The sequence below is a fragment of the Gopherus evgoodei genome, chromosome 8 (assembly GCF_007399415.2).
Source record: "Gopherus evgoodei ecotype Sinaloan lineage chromosome 8, rGopEvg1_v1.p, whole genome shotgun sequence".
Taxonomy (NCBI): Eukaryota; Metazoa; Chordata; order Testudines; family Testudinidae; genus Gopherus; species Gopherus evgoodei.
The window spans coordinates 79,327,854-79,351,880 of record NC_044329.1 but is presented as its reverse complement, the minus strand read 5'-3'; the positions used below and the strand labels follow the sequence as shown (position 1 = coordinate 79,351,880).

At 40.2% G+C, this 24,027-nt stretch overlaps 1 protein-coding gene across 1 annotated transcript in view; it reads right to left on the bottom strand.

Annotated features, from left to right (window-relative positions):
* Positions 1 to 9: 9 nt before the first annotated feature.
* GLMN (glomulin, FKBP associated protein) overlaps positions 10 to 24,027 on the bottom strand; it is a 39,238-nt gene continuing 15,220 nt past the window's right edge. The window contains exons 9-20 of the mRNA XM_030574161.1: positions 22,846 to 23,032; positions 22,258 to 22,311; positions 21,206 to 21,236; positions 20,437 to 20,526; positions 18,441 to 18,482; positions 18,263 to 18,336; positions 17,837 to 17,921; positions 15,364 to 15,473; positions 11,214 to 11,277; positions 2,797 to 2,920; positions 859 to 941; positions 10 to 687 (exon numbers count right to left, since the gene is read on the bottom strand). Of these exons, the coding sequence (XP_030430021.1) occupies positions 592 to 687; positions 859 to 941; positions 2,797 to 2,920; positions 11,214 to 11,277; positions 15,364 to 15,473; positions 17,837 to 17,921; positions 18,263 to 18,336; positions 18,441 to 18,482; positions 20,437 to 20,526; positions 21,206 to 21,236; positions 22,258 to 22,311; positions 22,846 to 23,032 (1,040 nt within the window). The 3' untranslated portion in view covers positions 10 to 591. The remainder of the gene's footprint in view (positions 688 to 858; positions 942 to 2,796; positions 2,921 to 11,213; positions 11,278 to 15,363; positions 15,474 to 17,836; positions 17,922 to 18,262; positions 18,337 to 18,440; positions 18,483 to 20,436; positions 20,527 to 21,205; positions 21,237 to 22,257; positions 22,312 to 22,845; positions 23,033 to 24,027) is intronic.

Genomic DNA, 24,027 nt, shown 5'->3' with positions numbered 1-24,027 from the left:
AAACTTATCTTGTTTTTGAAGCATGGCTTCCCCTTGTCCTCAAATCCCTATGCTCAGATCTCCAGCATGGACAGTCCTGATTCACAGTCAGTCTTTATTAATCTAGAAGTATAGTTGGCAATATTAATTGCAGTAATAATACCTAGTATTTACACATCTGTGGATCTCAAAACCTTCCGAACATTATTATTGGGTTCTAGGTAATGCAAACATAAGGCTATTTCTACACACCAAAAACATCCTCATCTCCAAAGGTTAATAAAATATAATTATCTTATGCCAAGCAGATGCAATTTCCAAACTGTAGCAAAACTGCAGCAAACTCAATGAGAGGGTAACTTGGGATATTTTGTTGAAATTAGTACATTGTCTATTTCCATTAATCAGATTCTACAGTAAAGACATGTAAAGAACATCAGTTGCAAGTATTCTAACAGCCTTTTATAAATAATTCTTCAACAGACTTGTTTAAAGCTTGATAATGTCTCTTTCAAGTAAAGTCATAATGACTAATGTCTTAATGTATTGCAAGCGTTAAATCCAGTGGGTTTTTAGGACACCAAGTGCTTCATTTGACCGCCAATATTTATGTTATGTTATGGTTTTTATTTTCACTTCGATGAGTTCTTCTACTCGGGCTAGAACACTTTCTATTAAATCAAATGTGAAAAGAGCTGAACGTAGAACCTGAAATGTCAAGAAAAATTCACGTTATTTATAATAGCACAAATGACATTTTTTTTCCCAGTCAGCTCTAAATGTATACTTGCCTTCAGGTAAAAAAACAAACAAACAAACAAACAAAAAAACAACTGTCTAAGTGCATTTGCATAACTTCGGGAAAAGGTATGAACTCACCTGAAGCTGCATTTCAGTGGTCATGTTAGGCATCTTTTCCCCACCAACTGTTACAGAACAAACTGCTTTAGAATTGTGAGAGTCTGCAAAATAAAACAACATATTATAGAGCAGCAGGGTGTTCCATCTAATTTTTAAATTAACATCTTCATTCTATTAGTTATAAATTCTAAATTGTTAAATGTGTGTATCTAGTGATTGGTCAAGAGCTAAGAATGGAGGACGCTGAATTGTAACAGAACGTTGACCTGAGGTGGTTTCTATAGCTTTAAGTATCAGAGGGTAGCCGTGTTAGTCTGGATCTGTAAAAGCAGCAAAGAATCCTGTGGCACCTTATAGACTAACAGACGTTTTGGAGCATGAGCTTTCGTGGGTGAATACCCACTTCCTCAGATTGCATCTGAGGAAGTGGGTATTCACCCACGAAAGCTCATGCTCCAAAACGTCTGTTAGTCTATAAGGTGCCACAGGATTCTTTGCTGCCTATAGCTTTAGTTTTCCATATTGCTGGTCACCGCATTACTAAGCTATTGGGCTGTCCTTTATAGTAAGTGTTGCATATGAACTATTACTATAGGAGTTTCAAAAGATAAATCTTGTACTATAGTAAAATAGCAAGAGGTCTATTATATTGCAGTACAAGACAATTTTAAGAAGGTGCAAGTCACATAAAATGGAAAAATGCAAGAGTTCCCACAGCACAATCCTGTCATCCATTTTTTATACAACAAACTTTCTTTGAATAATGGATAGTTACACATGTAAAAAGATGGCAGGAAAAGGTCCGATGCCATGATTTAATTTATCTACTACTTAGATATTAATTTTATTGTTTAAGCAAAGGCTGTTAGCTTCTCCATATTTAATCCATCATCCTTTCTTGGTTTGTATTGCTTCTGAAGGCTGGAAGGGCAGTTCTGGAAACTGAGGAAAATAGTATCTCTTTTTAAACTTAGTACTTGTAACTAACCAGAACAATGAAGTCTTACTTACAGTATCCTGGTAATGGTTTAGTTTTACTATCCCATTGATATTATGGGTGAGACCTTCACCTCCACTGTGGCCTCTTCATACTAGCTGAAAAAGGGTCAGAGAGGCAAAAAGGTGCTCTCAAAAGCCTCAGATTCAGCTTGCTGTAGGAACTAAGGAAGACAATCACAGGCTGCCTTCAGAGGAACCTCTCATGAGCCCTCCTCTAGAGGGCATACTGGGGTGAGATCATAGCACTAGTGAGATTCTGGGCAGCATTGCACGCCAGGGGCAGCCAGGGCTGTCTAAATTGCATGAGAGGCCATGGAGCAGCGCAAGCTCAGAAGTGTGCATAGGGGGCTCAAAACCACATTGGGTCCCACTTCTATTGGGTCTCTGAGAGGCCCAGCACAGAATCTTACCCTGTGTGTCAAATATAACAAAAATGTAAAATGTAATATTTCAGAACTTAAGATTGTATATAGTAGTTCACATACCTGCTCTACCGCTCAAAAATACTTTAAAGCATGAACACTAAGTCAGAAGTAGCAGTGCAGAGCAATTTTTGAATGTCCACAAGACATCACTCATGTTGAAACAATCTCCAAATCATATGTATTTTTCTATTAGCTTCTAGAAGGCTTACATGTATGTGCACTTGGAAGTAAACAGACCCTGAATAATGGCTACTTTTAACAGATAAATAGTCCATATTGGATGAAAAACTGAAGGAAGCCTAGTAATGAAAACAAAGCCCACAGATTTGGCTTCTGACCCCTATAACATTATGAAAGTAGTTCCTAATGGCAAATATGGTATCTACAAGGTTGTTGTGTGGTCATTTCAAACCCAGCATATTTCAAATAATTCTAGCTAAAATTCAACCTACATAGTGTTCACGAACACTCATTTTTCTCACAGAATTTCCACATCTAAAAGACACAAATGATAGTAATGGAGACAACCAACCTCGTCTATTTTCCTTTTTACTCTTTATTTCTGCTTCATAATGTGCTTTTGACATATTAAGTCCTGTGTGCAAAGGACTTAAGAAATTTTGCTCAATCTTGCTAAGTTCAGTCCATATACCAGTCTGTTCAAATTGGAAAAGAAAAAATGTTAGAAATCAGTTTTTAACTAAGCATTAGAACACAGTTTCTGTCCTAACTATTTTTACAACACAAACTGCTGGTCCAGGAAGGAAAAGGATTTACTCATCCCATTGTGCTAACCTGCATATTTAAGCTGTTGAATCCCCCTAACTTCCTTTGCCTTCCTATACCAGCATTTACGTTCCTTATAAACCAGAGGTGAAATTATTCTCAAAACTGGGCCATTAGCACTGCAATACTAAGACAGAATTACATCATATGTTACCAGGGGTGAAAGTAATTACAGGACTTACCGGTACTGCTGGTCCTGAGGGGTGTGTGGCCTCATCTGGAAGAGGCATGGCCTCAACCGGAAGAGGCAGGGCCTCTCAAGATTTAAAGGCTCTGGTGCTCCGGCTGTAGCTAGGAGCTCCAGGGCCTTTAAATCAACCCGAGGCTCCCAGCTGCAGAGGTGGCTGGGAGCCGCCGGGGCTCCGGGTCAAATTAAAGGGCCCGGGGTTCCAGCCACTGCGGGGAGCCCAGAGCCTTTTAAATCCGGTCCCAGCCCAGCCGCTGGAGCCGTGGGCGGGATTTAAAGGGCTCTGGGCTGCCTGCAGCCGTGGGAGCTCTGAGCCCTTTAAATCCCAGCCCCAGCCTGGCTGCCCGAGCTGCAGGCGGGATTCAAAGGGCTCTGGGCTCCCCGCTATGGCGGGGAGCCCAGACCCCTTTAAATCCCCGCCACGGAAGCTGGTGCGGTCCAGCATGGTGTACTCGCTCTTGCTGGTATGCCGTACCAGACCGTACTAACTTACTTTCACCTTTGTATGCTACATTCTGTTATGAAAGAAAATATAGTCAACCTAAGTAAACAAGTACTGAAGTCTGTAGAAAACTTCAGATAAACTGAGTCTTTTACTGGAAATAATACAATCAGCACAGTATTCCTTGTTTTATTTTTGCTATTTCTGTATTGTTAATTGCACTATCAAAATTTCAAGAGAAAACTGAAGGCTTAAATTGCTGGATAAGAGGAAGGTTGAGCTTTTGGCATGTAGCTTGAGGATTATAGCACATGGGGAGGGTGCATATTCTTTCATTCCCTCTTGCACGCTAAATTGGAAGTGACTTGATATTTTTGTGGGGGCTGAAGGTGGCTTAGGGCTTGTCTACACTACCTGCCGGATCGGCGGGCAGTGATCGATCCAGTAGGGTCGGTTTATCGCATCTAGTATAGACACAATAAATCGACCGCTGAGCGCTCCCTCGTTGACTCCAGTACTCCACCAGACAAGGAGGGCAAGTGGAGTTGACGAAAAGAGCATCAGCTGTCAATTTAGTGCAGTGAAGACACCGCAATAAGTAGATCAAAGTACATCGACTTCAGCTATGCTATTCATTTAGCTAAAGTTATGTATCTTAGATTGACCCCGAGCGGTACTGTAGACAAGCCCTTGGACTCCTATTTCCCCATCCTAGCTTCCCTGCTAGTAATTCCAACAATAGATAAGCAGTATGCTTATAGGTTTCTGCTAAAATGATCAGCAATAATTAATTTGCTATTTAAATCATACCTAGATTATAGAATCAACAACCTATTAAGATGATTGGGGCAGTTCAACCTCTCTTATCCTTAGGCGCGGCTCTAGGCCCCAGCAAAGCATGCACCTGCTTGGGTCAGCCCATTTGCAGGGGCAGCATGGGAGCTGAGAACCAGCAGGGGACTCTGGGAGCTGTAGTTCCTTGGTTAGCTCCCTGCCTATAGTGCCAACCCTGGAGCAGGGAAAGAACTACATTTCCCAGCATTCCCTTGGCCACTACCAACTGGAAAGGAAGGAGGGGGACCTCATGCGGCAGCGTGCTGTGAGTGGAGAGTGGTAGGGAGACTATATTTTAACATTCGAAAAACAGGACACTCCAGGGGGACGGAAACCCCACCCTGCAACCATCCACTCCCTTCGACTGCCCCCCACAGAAACCCCAATCCATCCAACTCCCTGTCCCCTGATCACCCCCTCCCGGGACCCTTGCCCCTAACTGCCCCCCAGGACTCCACCCCCTATCTAAGCACCGCTGGTCTTTGTCCCGATTGCCCCTCCTGGGACCCCAACCCCTATCTAAGCCTCCCTTTCCTTGTCCCCAACTGCCCCCTCCTGAGACCCCCCCAAGTCCCCCCCAGGACCCCACCCCCACCTGTCCCCTGACAAACCCCTGGGACTCCCATGCCTATCCACCCGCTATCTGTCCTCTGACTGCCCCCCTGAACCTCTGACCCATCTAACCCCCCTTCTCCCTGCCCAACTGCCCCCCCGAACTTTCACCCTATCCAACCCCTCCTGCTCCCTGTCCCTTGACTGCCCCCCCCAAGAATCCCCTACCTCTTCTCCAAACCCCCAGACCCCTTACCGTGCCACTCAGACCAGCGCGGAGCCCACAGCCCCCCCTCCACACACACACACCCAGCACCTGCCTTCTAGCTTTGAACACCTCAAAATTCAGGAGTGCTCAAGCTCAGTTTGGGCAGCTGTTAGTTCATTTCTCTCAAATCAAATATACTGATCCACTGTAACTTGCTGTAAAAAAAGTAGGATAAAATTGAGCAAGAAATGCTTCCCAGTGGTTATTAGGACTGGAATTGCTATTTTCAACAGCCATTGCCTTTTTTTTGTTGTTTGGTTTGTTTAAAAGGAAGACAGTGATACTACACTGGCAAATTCCCCATAGAAAGAAAGAGTGGAACAAAAGAATAAAGGCACCTCAACTTTTCCTCATTTATGGAGGACAGTCTTATAATATGCATCCAGATATCCTCCAATCACACAAGCTGAAAATTATTCCACTTTACTGCAGCTCTGTAACCATATGGGAACCAATGTTGTCTGTGTTCTGTGCACATCCAAAATACCTGCTGAATGACCCGCCCCGGGAGCGAGTTACCAGTGACCCAAGGCTGCGGCGGAAGGAGGGTGCAGGTGTGGGGGGAGAGAGCCCAGGGTTGGGGCGGCAGGAGGTGTGCGTGGGGGGCACTGGTAGGGGGAAAGGGGAGAGCCCAAGGCTGGGGCAGCAGTGGGGTGGGGGGGGAAAGGGGGAAGCCCAGCACTGGGGTGGTAGGGGGTGTGGGTGTGGGGGGAGAGCCCAGGGTTAGGATGGGGGGCAGCCAAAAATTTTTTTGCTTGAGGCGGCAAAAAACCTAGAGCTGGCCCCGCTTATGCTGACTGCTTCAGGTGGTCTCTCTGCAAATTCAGGTAGACAACATTTCTTGTTAACATTTGGAAGGTTATCTTTGTTGGAAATAATTTACTTAAGGGTTGGAAACTCCCTTTCCCTCCCCCACATTTTTAAAGCAAAAGCTCAGATTCTGTGGCAAATTTCATGTACCTGGGCATGGGGCCTTGTTTATATTGCATCTAGTATGCGGTCCTTTATGGACAAGCAATTAGACATGGGACCTGCCCCAAAGACTTACATTCTAAGTTTTATCCCAATGGATCTGGCTACCTGTATGTGTAAAAGTCTGATCTGCTCACTTTTTCCTATTTTTACTCCTGTTGCCACTGCAGAAGCAACACAGCTAAGAAAATATGCTATATACTAATCTAATTCAAACACGAACAGAATTATTAGCTAAGTACCCACTACAAAGCCAGATTCTGCCATAAGCTAACACCTGTGAAACTCTGCTTTGTGGCTGCACTGATTATGCTGGATATTGTACAAAAAATCCCTGTCCCGAAGGTCTGCAATCTAAAGACAAACAGCTGAAGGGTAGAGGATAGGGATACAATTAGGGTGACCAAATGTCCCGATTTTATAGGGACAGTCCCAATTTTTGGGTCTTTTTCTTATATAGGCTCCTATTACCCCATGTTCCGTCCCCATTTTTCACATTTGCTGTCTGGTCACCCTAGATACAACTTACTGTACTAGCAAATGAACATGGTGACGAATTGGGACAGCTCTGTTAGTAATATGTATTGTAAATAGTTCGATTGTTGGTGTTTTTTTTAAGGTAGCTAAGGGCATAATTTGACTTGCAGAATCTATTCCTGATGATGCATGAGCCAGAAAAAAAAATCTGTTTGGTTATGAAATCCAGGTGGCATATCAAAATCAACTGGTAGGAGAAAAAAGTTTTTACGGTAAACTTAGCTAATTGGATGCAGAAGTCATTGAGAAAAACATGAAAGAATACAATTGGAGCTGGTCAAGACTTTTCTTTCAAAGCCCTTTTTTGATAGAACTTGCTTTTTGACTACACAATTTTTTACAAGGTGTCTACTTGCCATAGAAAATTGACTTTGGTTCAAAAAAATGAATTCACAAAAACTGAAAAAATTTGATTAAGAAATGCTGCCACAATAACTCATGGGAATTGTAGTTCAGGTTCCTCATGTCCCCATTCTTTTCTATGGGATGGGTTCCCCAGCAGGACTACATCTCCAATGAAACACCATGATTAAGTTCTAACTGCACACAAAATCTGCCTCACTTAAACCTATGTAACTCCAAATTCTGTAACTGATAGCAGAATTTGAATATAATAGCATGTAACTGAAAGCCAAATATGGTCTCAAGAATGGTGGTGATACAGGACCCACAAACTACAGAACTGTAATGTTCTCAAAGTTCCCTTCCCCAACCACATTAAAGTGATAAATATTTACAAACTTCAGATTAAAATTGTTTGCCTATGAATAGTATACACTAGGGGTACTGGTATGTAGATTTTGGTGAAACCACTAATGCATGAACAGTGAAACCAATGGAATTTCTTAAAAGGTCATTGGGAAGAGCTCAGACCAGTGCCCACTCATGCCAGAGTCCCCATGTCTCAACTTAACACTAACAAATACATATCTGGAATCAGTCTGGCTCACTTGTGGGCTAGAATTGTTAAAATAGGTATTAGAATTATAAGAATGTGTTTAGACCTTATTGAATGCTTGTGGGTTGCTGCATGCATTAATTTCACTTATAATATCTGTATCCCATACTGTCAGGTAATGTTTGAGTGGCTGTACTGTAAGCCTCAGTGACTGTGCAAATCACCAGACAGGAGAGAGACGTTAATTAGTGTGAAGGGCTAATCATCAAGAGAAGGCATTACGTCCTTCCCAACAGGCAAGGTCAATCAACACCAGACAAACTATTGTGGCATGTTGAAGAGGACAAAAGATGTTTGTTGTTCTGCTCTCCCCCTCACCAGTCTGCCGTGAAGATAATTCATGCTAGTGGATTCCTCCCATCAGTTAAGTGGGATAAAAATTCCTAACAAGAAGGAGCTGATTATCTCTATGCTGCTTGAATTGCGGGGGGCAAAGTGTTTCTAGGTACAAGCAAAAGATCCCCAGCTGCTTAGCCTGGGTTAGCCCTAAAGTACATAAAAATTTGCTGATTACAGAAGCTTGTATTACCTTTTGAAACTTAAGATTGTAACTCATTTGTGTATATGTTTACCTGTTTTAACCTTGTAAATAACTCTGGTTTCTTCTTCCTATTTTATAAATCTTCATATAGTTTAGCTACAAGTGTTGTCCTTGGTGTGAGATCTAAGCTGCAATTGATGTCGGGTAAGTAACTGGTCCTTTGGAGTAACCTGAATATTTCTGTGATTCTTGATGTAAGGGGCCATCTATCACAAAAGTAGGCTCACCTGGGTGGCGAGACAGATCAGAGTAACAGAGGGCAATATCTCTGACTCCACGTTAAGGCTATTATTGTGCCTGAGTAGTTTACACTTGGCAATTTGTAGATGAAATCTAAGCATAGAACTCAAAACTAATTTGGGGTTTATGCCTTGGTTCCTTACAGACTGCCTGAGGCTGGCAATAATATTCTTGAATCACTACAGGCAGCATCACAGTCATGCCCCTTCAATGGAACTAATTTAGAATCTGCAAGGTGACCAATGAACTTTCCCCAACTTTAGATTCCTATATAAAAAGTATTGGGAAACAAGGAAAACTAGTTTGAAGGGAAGGTGTATTTATATTAGGCATAGTTTTTAAAATAAAGCCTTTACTATGAGACCTGGTTGATGATAAAAGCTGTTGAACTGTATGAATTGCAGGAATGTTGGTGTCTAATGACCTGGAGAAAAGAGTCAGTAGGATTTGCCTTTGTTATGGGGATAAGTGGCCTTTTCAGTATTGGAGTGCAGTAGGAAATTAAACATGTAAAATTCCAATGGCTCTTCAGTCTTCAATACTGTAGCTAAACTGTGCAGGCTATGGAACTTAAAGAAATCATAGTTCAGCTGCTCAGAAATGCAACCTGATGTTAAGCCAGTTGTGAAATTTAAATATAAATTGCTTCCTTGGCTATCTAAGAACATTTGTCCATCTAGATGGGAGTGATTGCATATAAAACAAATCAATCAGTCATAAAACATTACACTGAAAAGCTGCTACAGCAGTTGAATGATAAACATGGTCTGGGTTGCTCTGAAATAGCACAGCCAATAACAAATATTGGTGACTGCTTCACATGCGAGAAAGAAAAATAAATAAAGTTGCTGATAAAGTTGAACAGTTCATCACATTTCTAACATTGTAAAATCTTGCTTTAAAATGAAGTTGAGTAAAAACTTCTACCACTTGTATAAAATTATAAACAGCCAGAATCCAGCATATAGAGAGGTGTATTTCTGCCTTTCAGGCTATTGGCTAGGAGCTGTTAGAGCTTAAAGAGAACATATACAAAAAAATTGTTTGACAATTCCAACCTACACCCTACGTTATTAACACTGAAATGGTTAAAAAATACTTTACCATTTATGCTGTTTATTTTTTTCCCATTTCAATTAGGACAGTACAATAGGTTCACTTGTTCATAGTAACAATTTATGGATTATTAGCATTCAAATATTAAAGCATGAAAGAAATGGGGGAAAATTGATTCCCTGCTTATACATAGTTAAGACATAGTGTTCTGTCTGAAATTGCAGTGTAAGGTAGTTTAGTAAATGACCTTCATGCATGAAACATTGTAGGCTATATCTGGTAAAACAATGAAGTAGCCAACCAGAAAAAGGTACAGGGTATGCAAAAAAGAGATGTCAATATAATAGCAAAGGTATGGATTAAACACAGACTATAGTTGTTAGAAAAACTGATGTGGAAACCCTGCCCACAGCCAGAGCAGCAGAGCTATCTGCAAAATCAGAATGGCGTACAATCTTAAGCGTGTTGCCCTTAGGATGAAAGAATGTACTGTTTTTTCCCCTCTCAGAGAGAACAGAATTTATCCTAAGAATGTAGTTCAATAAAACACATTTGCCAGGAGCAATTACAGCACTATGATCTAGTCCTATTTCCCTCCCAACCCCTTTTTTCCAAAATATCATCTGCTTTGTTTGAAAATCTTCGTCTTGACATGAGCAGTTGGAATTTCACAGCATGGTATATTATGCAAAATATATTAACATTGCTGCAGGGTCTTGGTGAACTCAGAAAGTACCAGGAAGCTATTTCATATTGTTTTAGTTGGGGGATTCGGAAACTCGAGGAGAATGAATAACTCTTTCACTACAAGTGTTTGGTTTTTTTAATTTATATCTATTGTTTAAGATGTTCTGATTTTTGCTAATTTGGGACAGGTATATCAATCCTTATGTTACTTCAATAATGCAGATCTTACTGAGAAGCACTGATTTGGCTTGAATATCCAGTGGAGTTATTGACATTGACCAAAAATGCAGTTTCAGAAGGGGCTGGAAATACAGAAATTTTTTTTTTACATGTTTAAAAACAAAAGCTATTCAATGCAGAGTTGTCAAAATGCTTAGGGAGACACCCTGACACTAAAATAAATTCTCTTCCTGCATAGTATGCCACTTAAAGCTAAATGATAAAGAGGTTTCCTTGAATAATGAAGTAATTCTAAAACTTCAAAGGTTTGTAGAGAGATCCCATCTAAAAAGCTTTACAATGCTTAGCGGAAGTTAGCCCTTCCTAGGTATCCATATACAAGTAAAAGTATATTTACTCTTTTGGGAATACTAGATACAGACTTTATTCTATGGTGATACCATCTGGAATTACAGGTGCGGACCTGGATTTCTGGTGGCGGTAAAACAACACTAGAATAAACTTGCTGAAAAAAACAGTTAGTGAGAAAGCATTTAATTTTCACCAGTATAAACTTCAAAATTCTCTAAACACCAATAACAAAAACATTCTCACTGGATATTAAATAAAGACAGGTTTTTTTTTGCAGCAGCAGCTAACTTTGTCATGAACTTGCACAGCTATTGTTTTTAAACTGAAAAGATAGCTTTTTAAATCAATCATCACTTACTTGATTGTTGTATTCGTTATCCTTAATGACTAAATATCTCAATAGATTTAGTGAGGCCATAATCCTATGAATTAGAAATGTACAATTCATCACTTAGAGTGCAGATTTACATTAATTTTGACAGTAATTTAATTTGTTTAAGAACCACACATCCTGAAAAAACACCAAATGGTATAAACACAGCAGCCCATCTGTTTAGTAATACAGGTCAACCTAGTGCATCTCTCTGCATTGGCTTCCCATTGACTAGAATCTAATTCAAAGGCTCTGTGTTGATATTCAAAGCTCTCCATGGGATGGCCCAATGAACCCTCCCCACAAGAAGGGCATAAGCAAAAGAAAAAGGAAGCACTGTCCTTCTCCTCCTTCCAACTCCCCTAAGAGGCTTGAACACTCTTGAAGCAAGCAGTTTTTTCTCCAAATTCCTCTGGAATTGAACATCTCAGTACTGGCTACCTTGACTCCCCTCGAGTTCAGATTCCATTAACACCTTCAAGGCCTGAAAGGGGATCTGCTGTTGAGGCTACTGGCAATCATTCTGCATGCTGTTCTACTGCTTGATTACCTATACCGATTTCTCTAGTCACAATCCAGAATCACCTTGGGGTACCTTTGACCCCTTCAGAGATGAATCTGGAAGATGCCCTGCTTAAATCTTGAAACTCCGTCAGCTTCCCTCACCTCAGACCCACAAATTATGAAAGGATCTCATAGAGGGTCTTCTTCGGCAGTCCATGTGGCCCTAGGTACAGGACTCCATGAAAGCTCTGCAGGAGGCTGAGATACCAGCTCTGGCCCAGACCTCAGTACCAGTATCCGTTCCAACATGAGTGCCCTCCCTCACCACTGATACCCTCATAGGCATCTATTCCTCATCTGGTGACAACACAAGCCTTCCTTGCCAGCAATGATACCAGCACTGCAAAGACCTGCCTCTAGCTGAGAAATGGGATGAGACTCCTTCAGAGGACCCATAGAACAACATGAACGCAGACTTGATCAGCAAAAGATTTCTGGATCAACATAAGTGCTGCTTAAAACCAGTGGGGCCAAGCCCAAGTATTTCACAGATGGAGACAACCAGAATAGACCACTGTGTGTGTCAACAAAACACCAAATGCCAAGTACACACAAAGACAAAAGTCCTCTTAGATGTGTTCCTACTATATGTCTCCCTCCAATTCCCTGATACCAAGTGTTATAAAGATCGGATTGGACAAAGCCAACATCTTATTAATAGCCTCAATGTGACCTTATCATCACTGGCAGCCACATCTTCTGCAGCTGGCCAGAGAACCACTGTACTTGCTGCCTTGGCTTCCAAACCTCCTATCTCAATGGTAAGGAAGGATTCTGCATTCCAACCCAGAGACATTCCACTTGCAGCCTGGAGGATAATCTGCTGACTAATATGAGGGTTTACACCATTCTCTTACAATCCACGAAGGGCTACACCCTGCTATAAACAAACTGGAAACTGTTTTCTCTCTGGGACACTAGTAAATAAGTGACTCCATCCTGAGCTTGGGCCCATGCAATCCTAGAGTACTTTATAAACTTTAAGTCTCAGGACTTAGGCTTAGCCTCTCTAAAGGTCCACATGGCAGCAATATCTGCCCAATCACAATTACGTTAAGGAGAATCTATCTTCCATACTAAGGTCTCCAGATTCTTAAGGGGCATAGTAAATAAATTCTCCCAATTAGGGAGCCCCTGCCTTTATGGGACTAAATCTTGACTGAACAAGCTGACAGGCCCTCATTATGAGCTTCTTAGGCAAGTCCCTCTCACACACTTAGTGATTAAAACAGCCTAATAGCAATTACATCTGCTAGGGAGGGTGAGTGAGCTTTGAACAGTCCACCTTATACTCTGGTCCACAGGGACAAAAAGTCACCATGAAGCCCTACACCAGCTTCATGCTTAAGGTGGTCTCAGATTTCCACCTTTCTCAATGTATTTCCTTCCCCCAGAACCTCATTCCTACCCTTGGGAAGCCCACTAGATGTAAAACGGGCACTCAGTTTTTACTTGGAAAAGACCAAACTCTTTAGAAAACCCATTAAATTATCTGCAATATAAAGAAAGAGATGCCAGGAGAACCCACTACGGACAGATACTCACATACATGTTGTTACATCCCACCTAGGAAACCCCCTGGTTTAAAGACCCATTCTGCAAGAGCCACCACAGCATCAGTAACATGCCCTTAGGCAGATTCCTCTGGTAGAGATAAGCAAAGCAGCAACTTGGATTTCTGTTCTAGACCCACTCCTTCAACTGAACATCATCCTCTGATAGCCAAGTTGGGAAAGCCGTGCTCCGTCCATATTTAGCTAAGAACTCCATGTCACCCTCCACCTGCTGGAGCACTCCTTATTAGTTTATCACAAATGGGGAAAAACACTGAGACTCTCTTGAAGAAAAAGAGGTTACTTTTGTTCTTCAAGAACTATCTCTGTGCACTCACACCTACCTGCCCAACTTCCTCTCTGCCTCAGATTTCTATATAATGTCTGTGGTTAGGGAGAAGAAATTGAGACTGCTGTGGGATGATGCACTTCCTTATATAAAGTAGGCAATGACTTCACTCTCACATGAACTCTCTTGTGTTGAAGGAGCATCATTCAAGGTAGTTCTGCAGCTTGATGCCAGAGCAACCACATCTCACAAAAGGGCTGGCACAGAGCTGACACTGAAGAACAACAGTTACTAGTAAGTAATCTCTTATTGTTCATTTCAACTTAATACAGTCACGATATTTTCTACAGCAATGCTGCACTCCACTGAAAGGGAAGTGCCATAATAGGAGACTGGCCCTTTAAAGAAGGAAGAGGCCAGTACACCTGTGACTAGTCAGCTGACTCCAATTAGGCTTAAAAGAGGGTGCCCAGGCCCTATGGGGGAGGTCCCTGAAGGAACAGTCAAGGAAGAGCTGCGTGAGGGGAAACTGAAAGAGTCAGAAGGGCAGTGAGAGCTGCCTAAGCACAGAAAAAGACAGGAGCAGCAGAGAGTTGTTCGAGGGAAAAGAGCTCAAGGAGAGCAGTAACCATGAGCTGCTGGTGATGAGTTCTCAGGAAAAACTGTTGAGGACTGGCTAGAACTGGGAACCCTGCTGAGTTGCAGAGGCTTGTGCAGTGGCCTTAGGAAGATGGGGAAAAGACCAGCATGGTTTAGTGAAAGCTGGGATCAGAAACAAGGGAGGGACGGGTTCCTTGAGCAGGACAGGGGTGGGACTACACAGGCCGGGAGGCCTGAGGTGTGTAACACTGCAAGGAGACCTTGCAGAAGAGTCAAATGGAGGGCTGCTGGTGGAGCCCAAGAATAAAAGATTGTTCCTCGAGGGAGATTCATCTGAACAGGGGTAGGATTCACAAGGCAGGAGGCCTGGTAGAGTAAAGCACTTCAGGGAGCCCTCTTGCAGGAGACCTGATTTGGGGGATACTGGAAAAAGACTTGAGAGTTCCAATCTGTTTTATATTTGATCTAAAAGAGTGTGTTTTGGTGCTTGGGGAATCAGCTTATATTACAAAGGCTGGTGCATGTCTACTTTCCTATGAAGAAGTGGCAAACAAAGTAATGAACTTACATTGGCCAAGCTTTTCACTCACAGGTACACAGGCCTGTAGAGCGGGGACCTGGAACAGGGGTTAAAGAAACTGAGGCAGAGTAGTTAATGACTCTCAGGTGACTAGGGAAGGGTGACCTTTAAAGGGGATTGAAGTGCTGCTGCATTGTAACCTTGTTTTACTTTGGGATTTTGAGAAGAAATGTTTTACTATCAAGGTGTCTGTGACTTTTTATATCAACAAAAGGGTTTGAATTTGTCACTAAAAGAGAAAATATTCCTTTGCATGGATGGATTCCAAGGTGAAATTGAGGCAGACGTGCATGTCATGCCATGGCCTGCCATAGGTGGGCACCCCAAGCAGGGGTCACCCTATCACAGGGAGGAACTAGTTTATTTAACTAATAATTTCCATTTTCTGGTTCTAAATTTCTGAGACAAACTGATACTCTCCTCTATAGATTAAGTGCAACTAAGCAAGTGACTGCTGCATACTTTGTCATTAAAAAAATATGGGCAATCTTAAAAAAAAAAAAAAAAAGAGAAAAATTTAGATTTACTCTAGTTCTGATTACATCTCACCTATCTGAGTTTTGGAGAAGATCTGTTTCAGCCCCTTCAGGAAGCAAGAGCACTAAATCTAGAAGTGAAACCAGCTGGGGTCCTGTAAACCACTTACTGCCATTTGCTTTCTGAAAGCAACAGAGAAAAGAGAAAAAGTTTAAATTCACACTTGGGTAATCATCTAGTATAACAATATGACTACTGGGCAGTGTCTGGAAAATGAGAAATCAATTTATGGAAAAAGATGTATACAGATTACCATAAAATGATCAAAATATGCTAATCTTCTTAGAGAGCGGAAATGTCTGATCTTCTCTCCCCAACTCACCCTCTCCAAGCTATCCATTCTGTTCTTATCTGAACCATAAGACTCTCTTCCCAGCCCCACCTAACCGCACCATTCTTTGAGTCTGTTAATATGATCTTTAAATCAATTGGCTCAGTCACTGTTGAGCAATGTCAGGCACTCTCTCCAGGACCTGGTTCAAGTATGCCACTATTGCAGAACTTATAGCTCCTAACAAATTAGGTGGGGGACTAGGACCAGGAATCAAACCCATATCTCCTACACAACTGCGACCGCACTAGGCCAGACCCAGAAACTCTTTGCATTAATGTCTTTTTGCTTTTAATGTAATGTTACAACAGAGATTTTAAATACATAAACCAGGAAATTCAAAGTTATGATTCCTATGAAAGTAACTAGACCCCCTTGCACAAAGCATTTTATCTTCTTATATTTAATACAAATTTTACTGTGTGTAATGTGGCAGCCTTACAGGTGGGTGTGGGAATTATGGCTTTGATATTTTTTTTTGAGCAGTGACTTTAACTCATAATATTGAATTAAGCTGAATTTAATACCCTTATTTGGATTTTTTTTAAAGAAAAAAAAGGGGGGGAGGAAGTGTGCCAGTGAGTTTGGCTATGCATAGTCAAACCACACTTAATTTAAATGTTATGCACCAGAAGCGTAACAGTAGTAATTACAGGTACTGGGGCTCAAACAGAGGCCACCAGACCTTCTAGAATTCCTCATGCCCTCTTAAGGTAGGTGAGTAATGCAAGGGTGGGAATAGTTGATGGGAGGGTTCTTTCAGTACTTATATGGCTTATATGCCAAATCCAAGTACTTCACAACATTAATGATCATTTTCTCCCAACACCTGGGTGACGTTCGAAAGTATAATCACCATTTTACAGATGGGAAACAGAGGCATAGAGAGCAAAACAAAGGTAGGTTCCTAAACCTATATTTAGACACAAAGCTAATAGTGGCCTATCTCAGAAATATCAAGCACCAACAAATCCCACTGAAGTAAATGGGAACAGCAGGTTGTCCGCACCTTTGAAAAATCAGGGCAGTTTTAGTTTAGGCACCTTCATGGGAAAACTTTGGCCTAAGCAACTTGTACAAGATACCACAAGAAGTCTGTGGTAGAGTCAGGAAATGAACCCAGATCTCCAGAGCCCAGTCCAGTACCTCAACCAAAAGAGTATCTTTTCTCTGTCCTTTGGATAAAGAACTATGTGATGATATCCCAATATGAGTAAGGAAAATAACATACTTTTGAGACTAAGCATGAGAAACTGCTACACAAAAGGTAATTTTAGGAGAATCATTGAAAATAGCTTGGAATGAAACAGTCATCTCAATCATATATTATCTTGCTACTGCTGTGACGGTATAATGAAGTGTCCTGTCACAGCATGTGTGTAGGACAGAGAGAAGTGGTTAATTATTCTGGTGGACATTAACACCACACACAAGTAAAATTAGAAGGATATCTACCAACGAAGCCTCAATTCAGGAAGGCATCCTGAGTCTGGATAACAATGTCAATGGGATGTAAGCACGTACAGAAGTGTTTTCCTAAATCAGAGCCAGAAGAGTGATCTTTAGAAAGCTGGGTGTGCATAACTATCATTGCAGTGGTAGCACCACCTGCTAAGATTGCCCCAAACCTCCCATTATCAGACCTTGTTTTCAAATACTTATATAACTTTGCCATGCTTTAACTATTTGGGCTAAAATGGTTCCAGGCTGGGTATCTACCTCAAGCTATTTCTTTTTTTAATTTCAACTGAAGCAGTTCAGCAGATTCCAAGAAGGCAGCTAGGGAAAAATATGTTTCGCTCATGTTAAAAAAAAAAAAAAAATCTCTTCTTTGAAAAATTCTAGTGCACTCCTGTTTTGGAGCAGCCGCTACAGAGAAAGTCAGATTTCACCCCTATAAATAAAATAGTATGTAGCTGTGTAATTATAGACTGTATCATAATGCATAACAATAAGCAGGACAAATTAAGGTTGCACAGGCAACTTTAATTCTTGCATTTCTTAACTTTAATATGCAAGGTCAAGCACTCAAATCTCCTTTTAAACACGTATTTTCACATGTAATATATAAATAATGTGCAGCCTAAACTATATGAATTCTTTAAAAATGGTACTGAAAGCACTTTTTAAAGTAGAAACTTACAATATTCTCACCTTTAATGATAAATCAATCTGATTTTTGATATTCTGAATAACATAGCCTTCTACGCCAGCATGGTTGCTTGTCTTCAATAAACACCTTTAAAGTAAAATAGAGAAAGACAGTATCTCCTAGATACTGCATTACATTTCACTAAAAAATCTAGATGAAATTCTGGCCTTATAGAAATAAATAGGAGTTTTGCCACTGACTTCAGGGGGCCCAGAATTTCACCCCTAATCTTGGGAGTTCACAAAAGGGCTGGCTTCAATGTCTTGTTTTTTAGTAACATGAAAACTAAAATCAATTGCCATCATCGTGAAATTAACATGGTAGCTCCTATGTGAGTCCTATGCAGTTACCATGATTTCTGACTGAGTTACTAGGCAATTTAAATTGCATCAAGACCTGTTTTTCTGCATTTTAGGTAGGATGCATACCTGAACAAAATGTATTTTCCCTCTGCATCAAATTTGTCTATATACAACTGCAATATCTTCAAACTCTTCTTTCGCTAAAAGAAAAAGATTCTGTGAAGATATTTGCATTTAATTAGAATAAAACAAATTTAGCACTTTAGTTACAAATGTAAACCCTTAAAATGATGAAATTACGTACCAAATGCTCTATCGGACAAAGGGTCATCACTCTCACCAAACCCTGCAGTTGGAAAAAAGTAGTTCCAGAACTTCACTCCTGATGGTTAGAAACCTTTGTCTAATTACAAGCCTAAACTTGTTGATGGCCAGTTTATATCCATTTGTTCTTGTGTCCACATTCTTAGTTGATGTTGGTAAGGAGTAGAATCAGACAGAGCTTTATAATGGAATGGACAGATATATAGTATTGATTTGTACAAAACTATATAAAGATCACTAAATTTACCATGGACACTAAAATAGAGCAAGTGGTCAAGACTTGAAGGATGAACTATTCTGAAAATATTCTTGATAGATTAGGCTTAGAAGCAGAGTATGAAATTTAAAAAGTATAAGGTGATGCATTTGCAAAGAAACAACACTGAAACTAGGAATAATTTAAATATCATTGAATTAACTGCTGTGGTAGGTGGAAAAAGCACGCATGTATAAATAGACCTTATGCTGAAATTCTCAGTCCAGTGTGCAACAAAATGTGAAGGAGGACAACAGAATATTGTTGTTTTCTATCAACACAAATATAACCTCTAATATTGTGTGCTCTCACTTTGGTTAGACTAAATATGGTGTAATTTTAGTTATATTTTAACATGTATTTGTAAAATATGATGTAGGTAAAAATGCATCCAATGGGACTTAGGTTCTTATTTATGAGAAGAGTGACAATTGAGATTGTTTCACAAGGGAGAAGACTTAAGAAACGGTAATGTTGTATTTAAACTAGCCATGGATCATTTTAATTTAGGAATGACATATTTGAAATTGAGTGGATATATTGAACTGTGGGTCTCTGGTTTAACACTGAAGGGAATACACATATATTCAGAGGGAAGCAAACTAGAGGAATGGCTTTCTTGCACTCCTCTGGCATGAAATTGTTTTTTAAATTTAAAAAAACTTCAAGTTAAATGTTTAAAAAGCTTCACTATATAGTAAGGCATCAAACAATTCCAGACACAAGGGTACCTGTCTTGCTTCCAATACTTCACAAACTTATAGCAAATTAAAATGCAGAAATCTGAATTCATCACCAAAATTTTATATATAAAAATGGCACTGCACATTTGCATTAACAATGTTCACCCTTCTAGCTGGGACGAGACTTTGACTAAGCTAGGAGCAGAGGAGATCCCTTTGTTGGGAGTGTGAAGGGGGGAGAACAGATGAGGCAGTGTTTCATATGCCCCTTTTTCCCCACTTTTGCGGGTGAAAGTTGTTGCGTAACTCTTCTTTTCCCTTCCTCTTCCCCAGCCTACTTCCTCATGCTGCATAATGTGTGTAGGAGAAGGGAACGAGACAGGGACACAAGAGTCACATGTTGCACCTGAATCCAATCTCTGGGGCTCATCCTGCCCACCACTATTGCCACTGGATGGCGATGGGATATGGGGATGCTGTTCGGTGGTGGAAAAAAGGGGGTGATAAAGTTTGCTTCCCAGGTGGGTAACCATTGCAGACTCCCTGTTCCAGTTAACAATTCTTAATAGCATGACACTGTATGGTTTCAAAAACAATTAAGTTTCTGAGTGAGGCAATCCTTTTATTCTCTAAGTTCTTCTCTCTCAAATCACCTAGGGCAGTGCTTCTCAAAGGCGGTCCATCGCTTGTTCAGGGAAAGCCCCTGGCAGTCTGGGACAGTTTGTTTACCTGCCGTGTCCACATGTTCGACCGATCGCGGCTCCCACTGGCCATGGTTCATCACTCCAGGCCATTGGGGGCTGTGGGAAGTGGCGTGGGCTGAGGGATGTGCTGGTCACCCTTCCCACAGCCCGCGGACAGTGGGAGCCGCGATTGGCCGAACCTGCAGACGCGGCAGGTAAACAAACCGGCTCAGACCAGCAGGGGCTTTCCCTGAACAAACGGCGGACCAGCTTTGAGAAGCACTGACCTAGGGAACAGCTAGACATGACATGGCACTTTAAGTTAAAATACTTGTTTACATTGCATCCTAGTACCTGAGGTGCTGTAATGAAGCCTCTGAATTCCAAATACTGATGGTGAAGGCTATTATCACCTATTCTCAATAAACAGTTTTCAAGCAGATCCTATAAGCAATAAAAAATAATTTTAAAGGCAATGTAACTTTGCACAGTACTTTAATCCAAGGTCCTCAAACGACTTCACAAACTAAGACCACAATCCTGCAAACGTTTATGCATGTATTTAAAATTTACTCATATGCATAAAGTTAAACAAATATGTAACATGCTTTCAGGACTGAGTTACTACAGAGAATTCTTTCTTGGGTGCTGGCTGGTGCGTCTTGCCCACATGCTCAGGGTTTAACTGATTACCATATTTGGGGTCTGGAAGGAATTTTCCTACATGACAGATTGGCAGAGGCCCTGGAGGTTTTTCGCCTTCCTCTGCAGCATGGGGCACGGGTCACTTGCTGGAGGATTCTCTGCACCTTGAGGTCTTTAAACCAGGATTTGAGGACTTTAATAATTCAGACATAGGTTAGGGGTTTGTTACAGGAGTGGGTGGGTAAGATTCTGTAGCCTGCATTGTGCAGGAGGTCAGACGAGATGATCATAATGGTCCCTTCTGATCTTGAAGTCTATGAGTCTATGACTGGGGCTTATCTGATTAAGCCTCAATAACTCTAAAATTGTAGTATGCAATATTACCCTCATCTTTTACAGACGAGAAATTAAGATTGTACCATAACATAGATTATGAAGAATATTCAATATTTGATTTAAAAAAAAAAAGGAAACTTACAAGTCCTTTAGTTAACACAGATTCTTCTGTCCTATAAGAAATTAAGAAAATTATCAAATTCAAAGTATGAATTCAAAAACGTTTTGCTGATGTTTAAGAATTAACTAAGTAGTACAGGATCTATCTAAAAATGAGCTTAGCTACCAACAGTTCCTATTCTGCTTCCTGTCATCATTCCTTCAACTGAATTATTTAACTATATTGAGCAGAAGAGTTTGCAGATTTGACTCCTTTTGAGATCAAGAGCTGATATTTCCATTCTATATTTATGAGCATTCAAAGGCAAGATCTCAAGTCCCTCAGATGCCGTGGTATTAAAAGGAAGAAAATGGTACTTTCCCAACTGCAGAACTCAGCAAACTTTTTCCAAACATGAGTGGAAGAGACTGAATCCTAATTTACAGAGGCTGAACAGTTTAGGCCAAGTTGTAGCAAGGCACAGTGGAATGGTGATAACCTATGAAACACTCATGCTTGTAGAGTAGTACTTGGATTTAATCTTTGTAGACTGCAGACAATAATGGGGCAAATGACTACAACACTTGAGTAGGTCTGGTGTTCTATTTATTGAGGGCCATGATACAGATGAAGATAGAATACTATCATAGGATACAGTCAAATATCTCCATGGCAACCTCACTTCATTCTCAACTGTGTAATTTAGTTACAGAAGTACTACTAAATATTCAAATTCAGAAAATTGTAATGTTTAAAATGTTCTTAGTTTTGGTTTCCATAAATAAATAAATAAAACACGGTTGTGAAATGAATACTGTAAAACATATTCAAAAATTTAAGAGCATATCACATAAAAGTACTGTGTTTAGGACAACTTTTTACAACTCTTTGGAGGGAAGGAGCATCATCTTGTGCCGAGCCATGCCACATTAACACTCAGCTTCAAAAGAGTTTTCCCCACAATTTGAATTGTGAATTCAAAGTTTGATTTCATAAATTACTACCATAGATCAGAAATCAACCGTGGAACAATTAAGACAGACAAACAAGAAACAAATCCAGTATTTGAAACTCCAAATTTTGTAAGATCTTACCTTTTTAATAGGACCTCAATGTGTGTCATGTTGCACTGCAGAAGATATGATGGACTAAAACAGAAAAGTTATTTATAAATACAATTGCATAGACCACACAGCCTACATGTTATATAAAAATAAGCTCTGTGGAACGATATATAGGAATAGTAACTATTTCATAAAATTAAGAGTAATTTTAGGCTAAATGGATACCTTTAAAATAGATGTGTGCTAAATAGATTGTCTCCCCCCCCACAACACTCCTACACTTGTTTATCACCACACTAGGTCCCAATCCTGCAAACACTTACATGCTTCATTTTAAACATATAAATAGTCCCCTGGCTCCTTCTGTGAGACAGCTTGTGTCTAAAATTAAGCACACACATAAGTATCTGCAGACTTGGGGTCTAAAAGAGAAAACACCTCTGCACACATACCATCTATTACATGACAGCTGCCCCGAAATGAATGCTAATGCAACATAAAGGTTTACAAAATAATTAGTGATTAATATTAAAAAGTTTTCTTCTGCTCCTGAAAATGCCTTTAGAAAACCTCAACAAATCAGCCACAAATAATAAATGGATGGAAAATAGTTCTTACCTAAAGACCATTGGAAAACAATCAATACCAAAATACTGAACAAACACAAGATACGACAGACATGCCAAAGAATCTGCACAATGCTTTCTATCTACATCCAAAAAATCCGGATTATCCCAGTTCTGATTTCTGCTTCCACGGTGTGAAAACAATGTTGGTAACAATTCTCTTATATCCAATAAATGCCCTGTTTATTAAAAAGAAAAAAAAGTCAACTACATATAGCTGCTTTATAAAAGGAAATACAGATTAAGTTTTAAATTAGGATTCACATTTAAATGGTATATAGTAAAATCTCTACCTACCATATGTACAATCATTCCTGAAATATTTTTTGTAATTTTAGTACACCAAAACTACATTAAAAGAAATTATTAAGGTGGCAAAGTCAAACACTCAAAGGTTAGGAAATGCCTGAATTAATATTGCCTGTACAATCTTGATTTGGCCACCATGTCTGTATACACCAGGGGTCGGCAATCCTTCAGAAGTAGTGTGCCGAGTCTTCATTTATTCACTCTAATTTAAGGTTTCGTGTGCCAGTAATAGTTTTAATGTTTTTAGGAAGTCTCTTTCTAGAAGTCTATAATATATAACTAAACTATTGTTGTATTGAAAGTAAATAAAGTTTTTTAAAATGTTTAAGAAACTTTATTTAAATTAAATTAAAATGCAGAGCCCTCCTGGACCAGTGGTCAGAACCCAGGCAGCATGAGTGCCACTGAAAATCAGCTTGCGTGCCTCCTTCGGCACCTGTGCCATAGGTTCCCTACCCTATACACTACGATACAGTATTTAGTTACATGATCACACACTCTTTTTTCCACTAACCTTTGCCTCATTTAGTGCACACAATGGACGATGCTCACATAATGACCAGCTATGCAGTATTTTATTTTCTCTTCATTGTTCAAAGTTCAATCCCAGACCTTATTTGCTACACAGTATTCAAACCCTGCTCTGAAGACACAGTTATTAATTTCCTTATGGGCTTTTTTTATTGGGCTTATTGCCACAATATCTGAGTACTTCACAACATTTTCACAACACCTCTTTGACGTGAGTGAGCATTAACCCCATTTTACAGATTGGTACTGAGATATGGAAAGTAAGGTCAAAAAATCCACTATTTTGGGTGCTCACTTTGAGACATCTAAGACATGATTTTTCATACTATTGTCA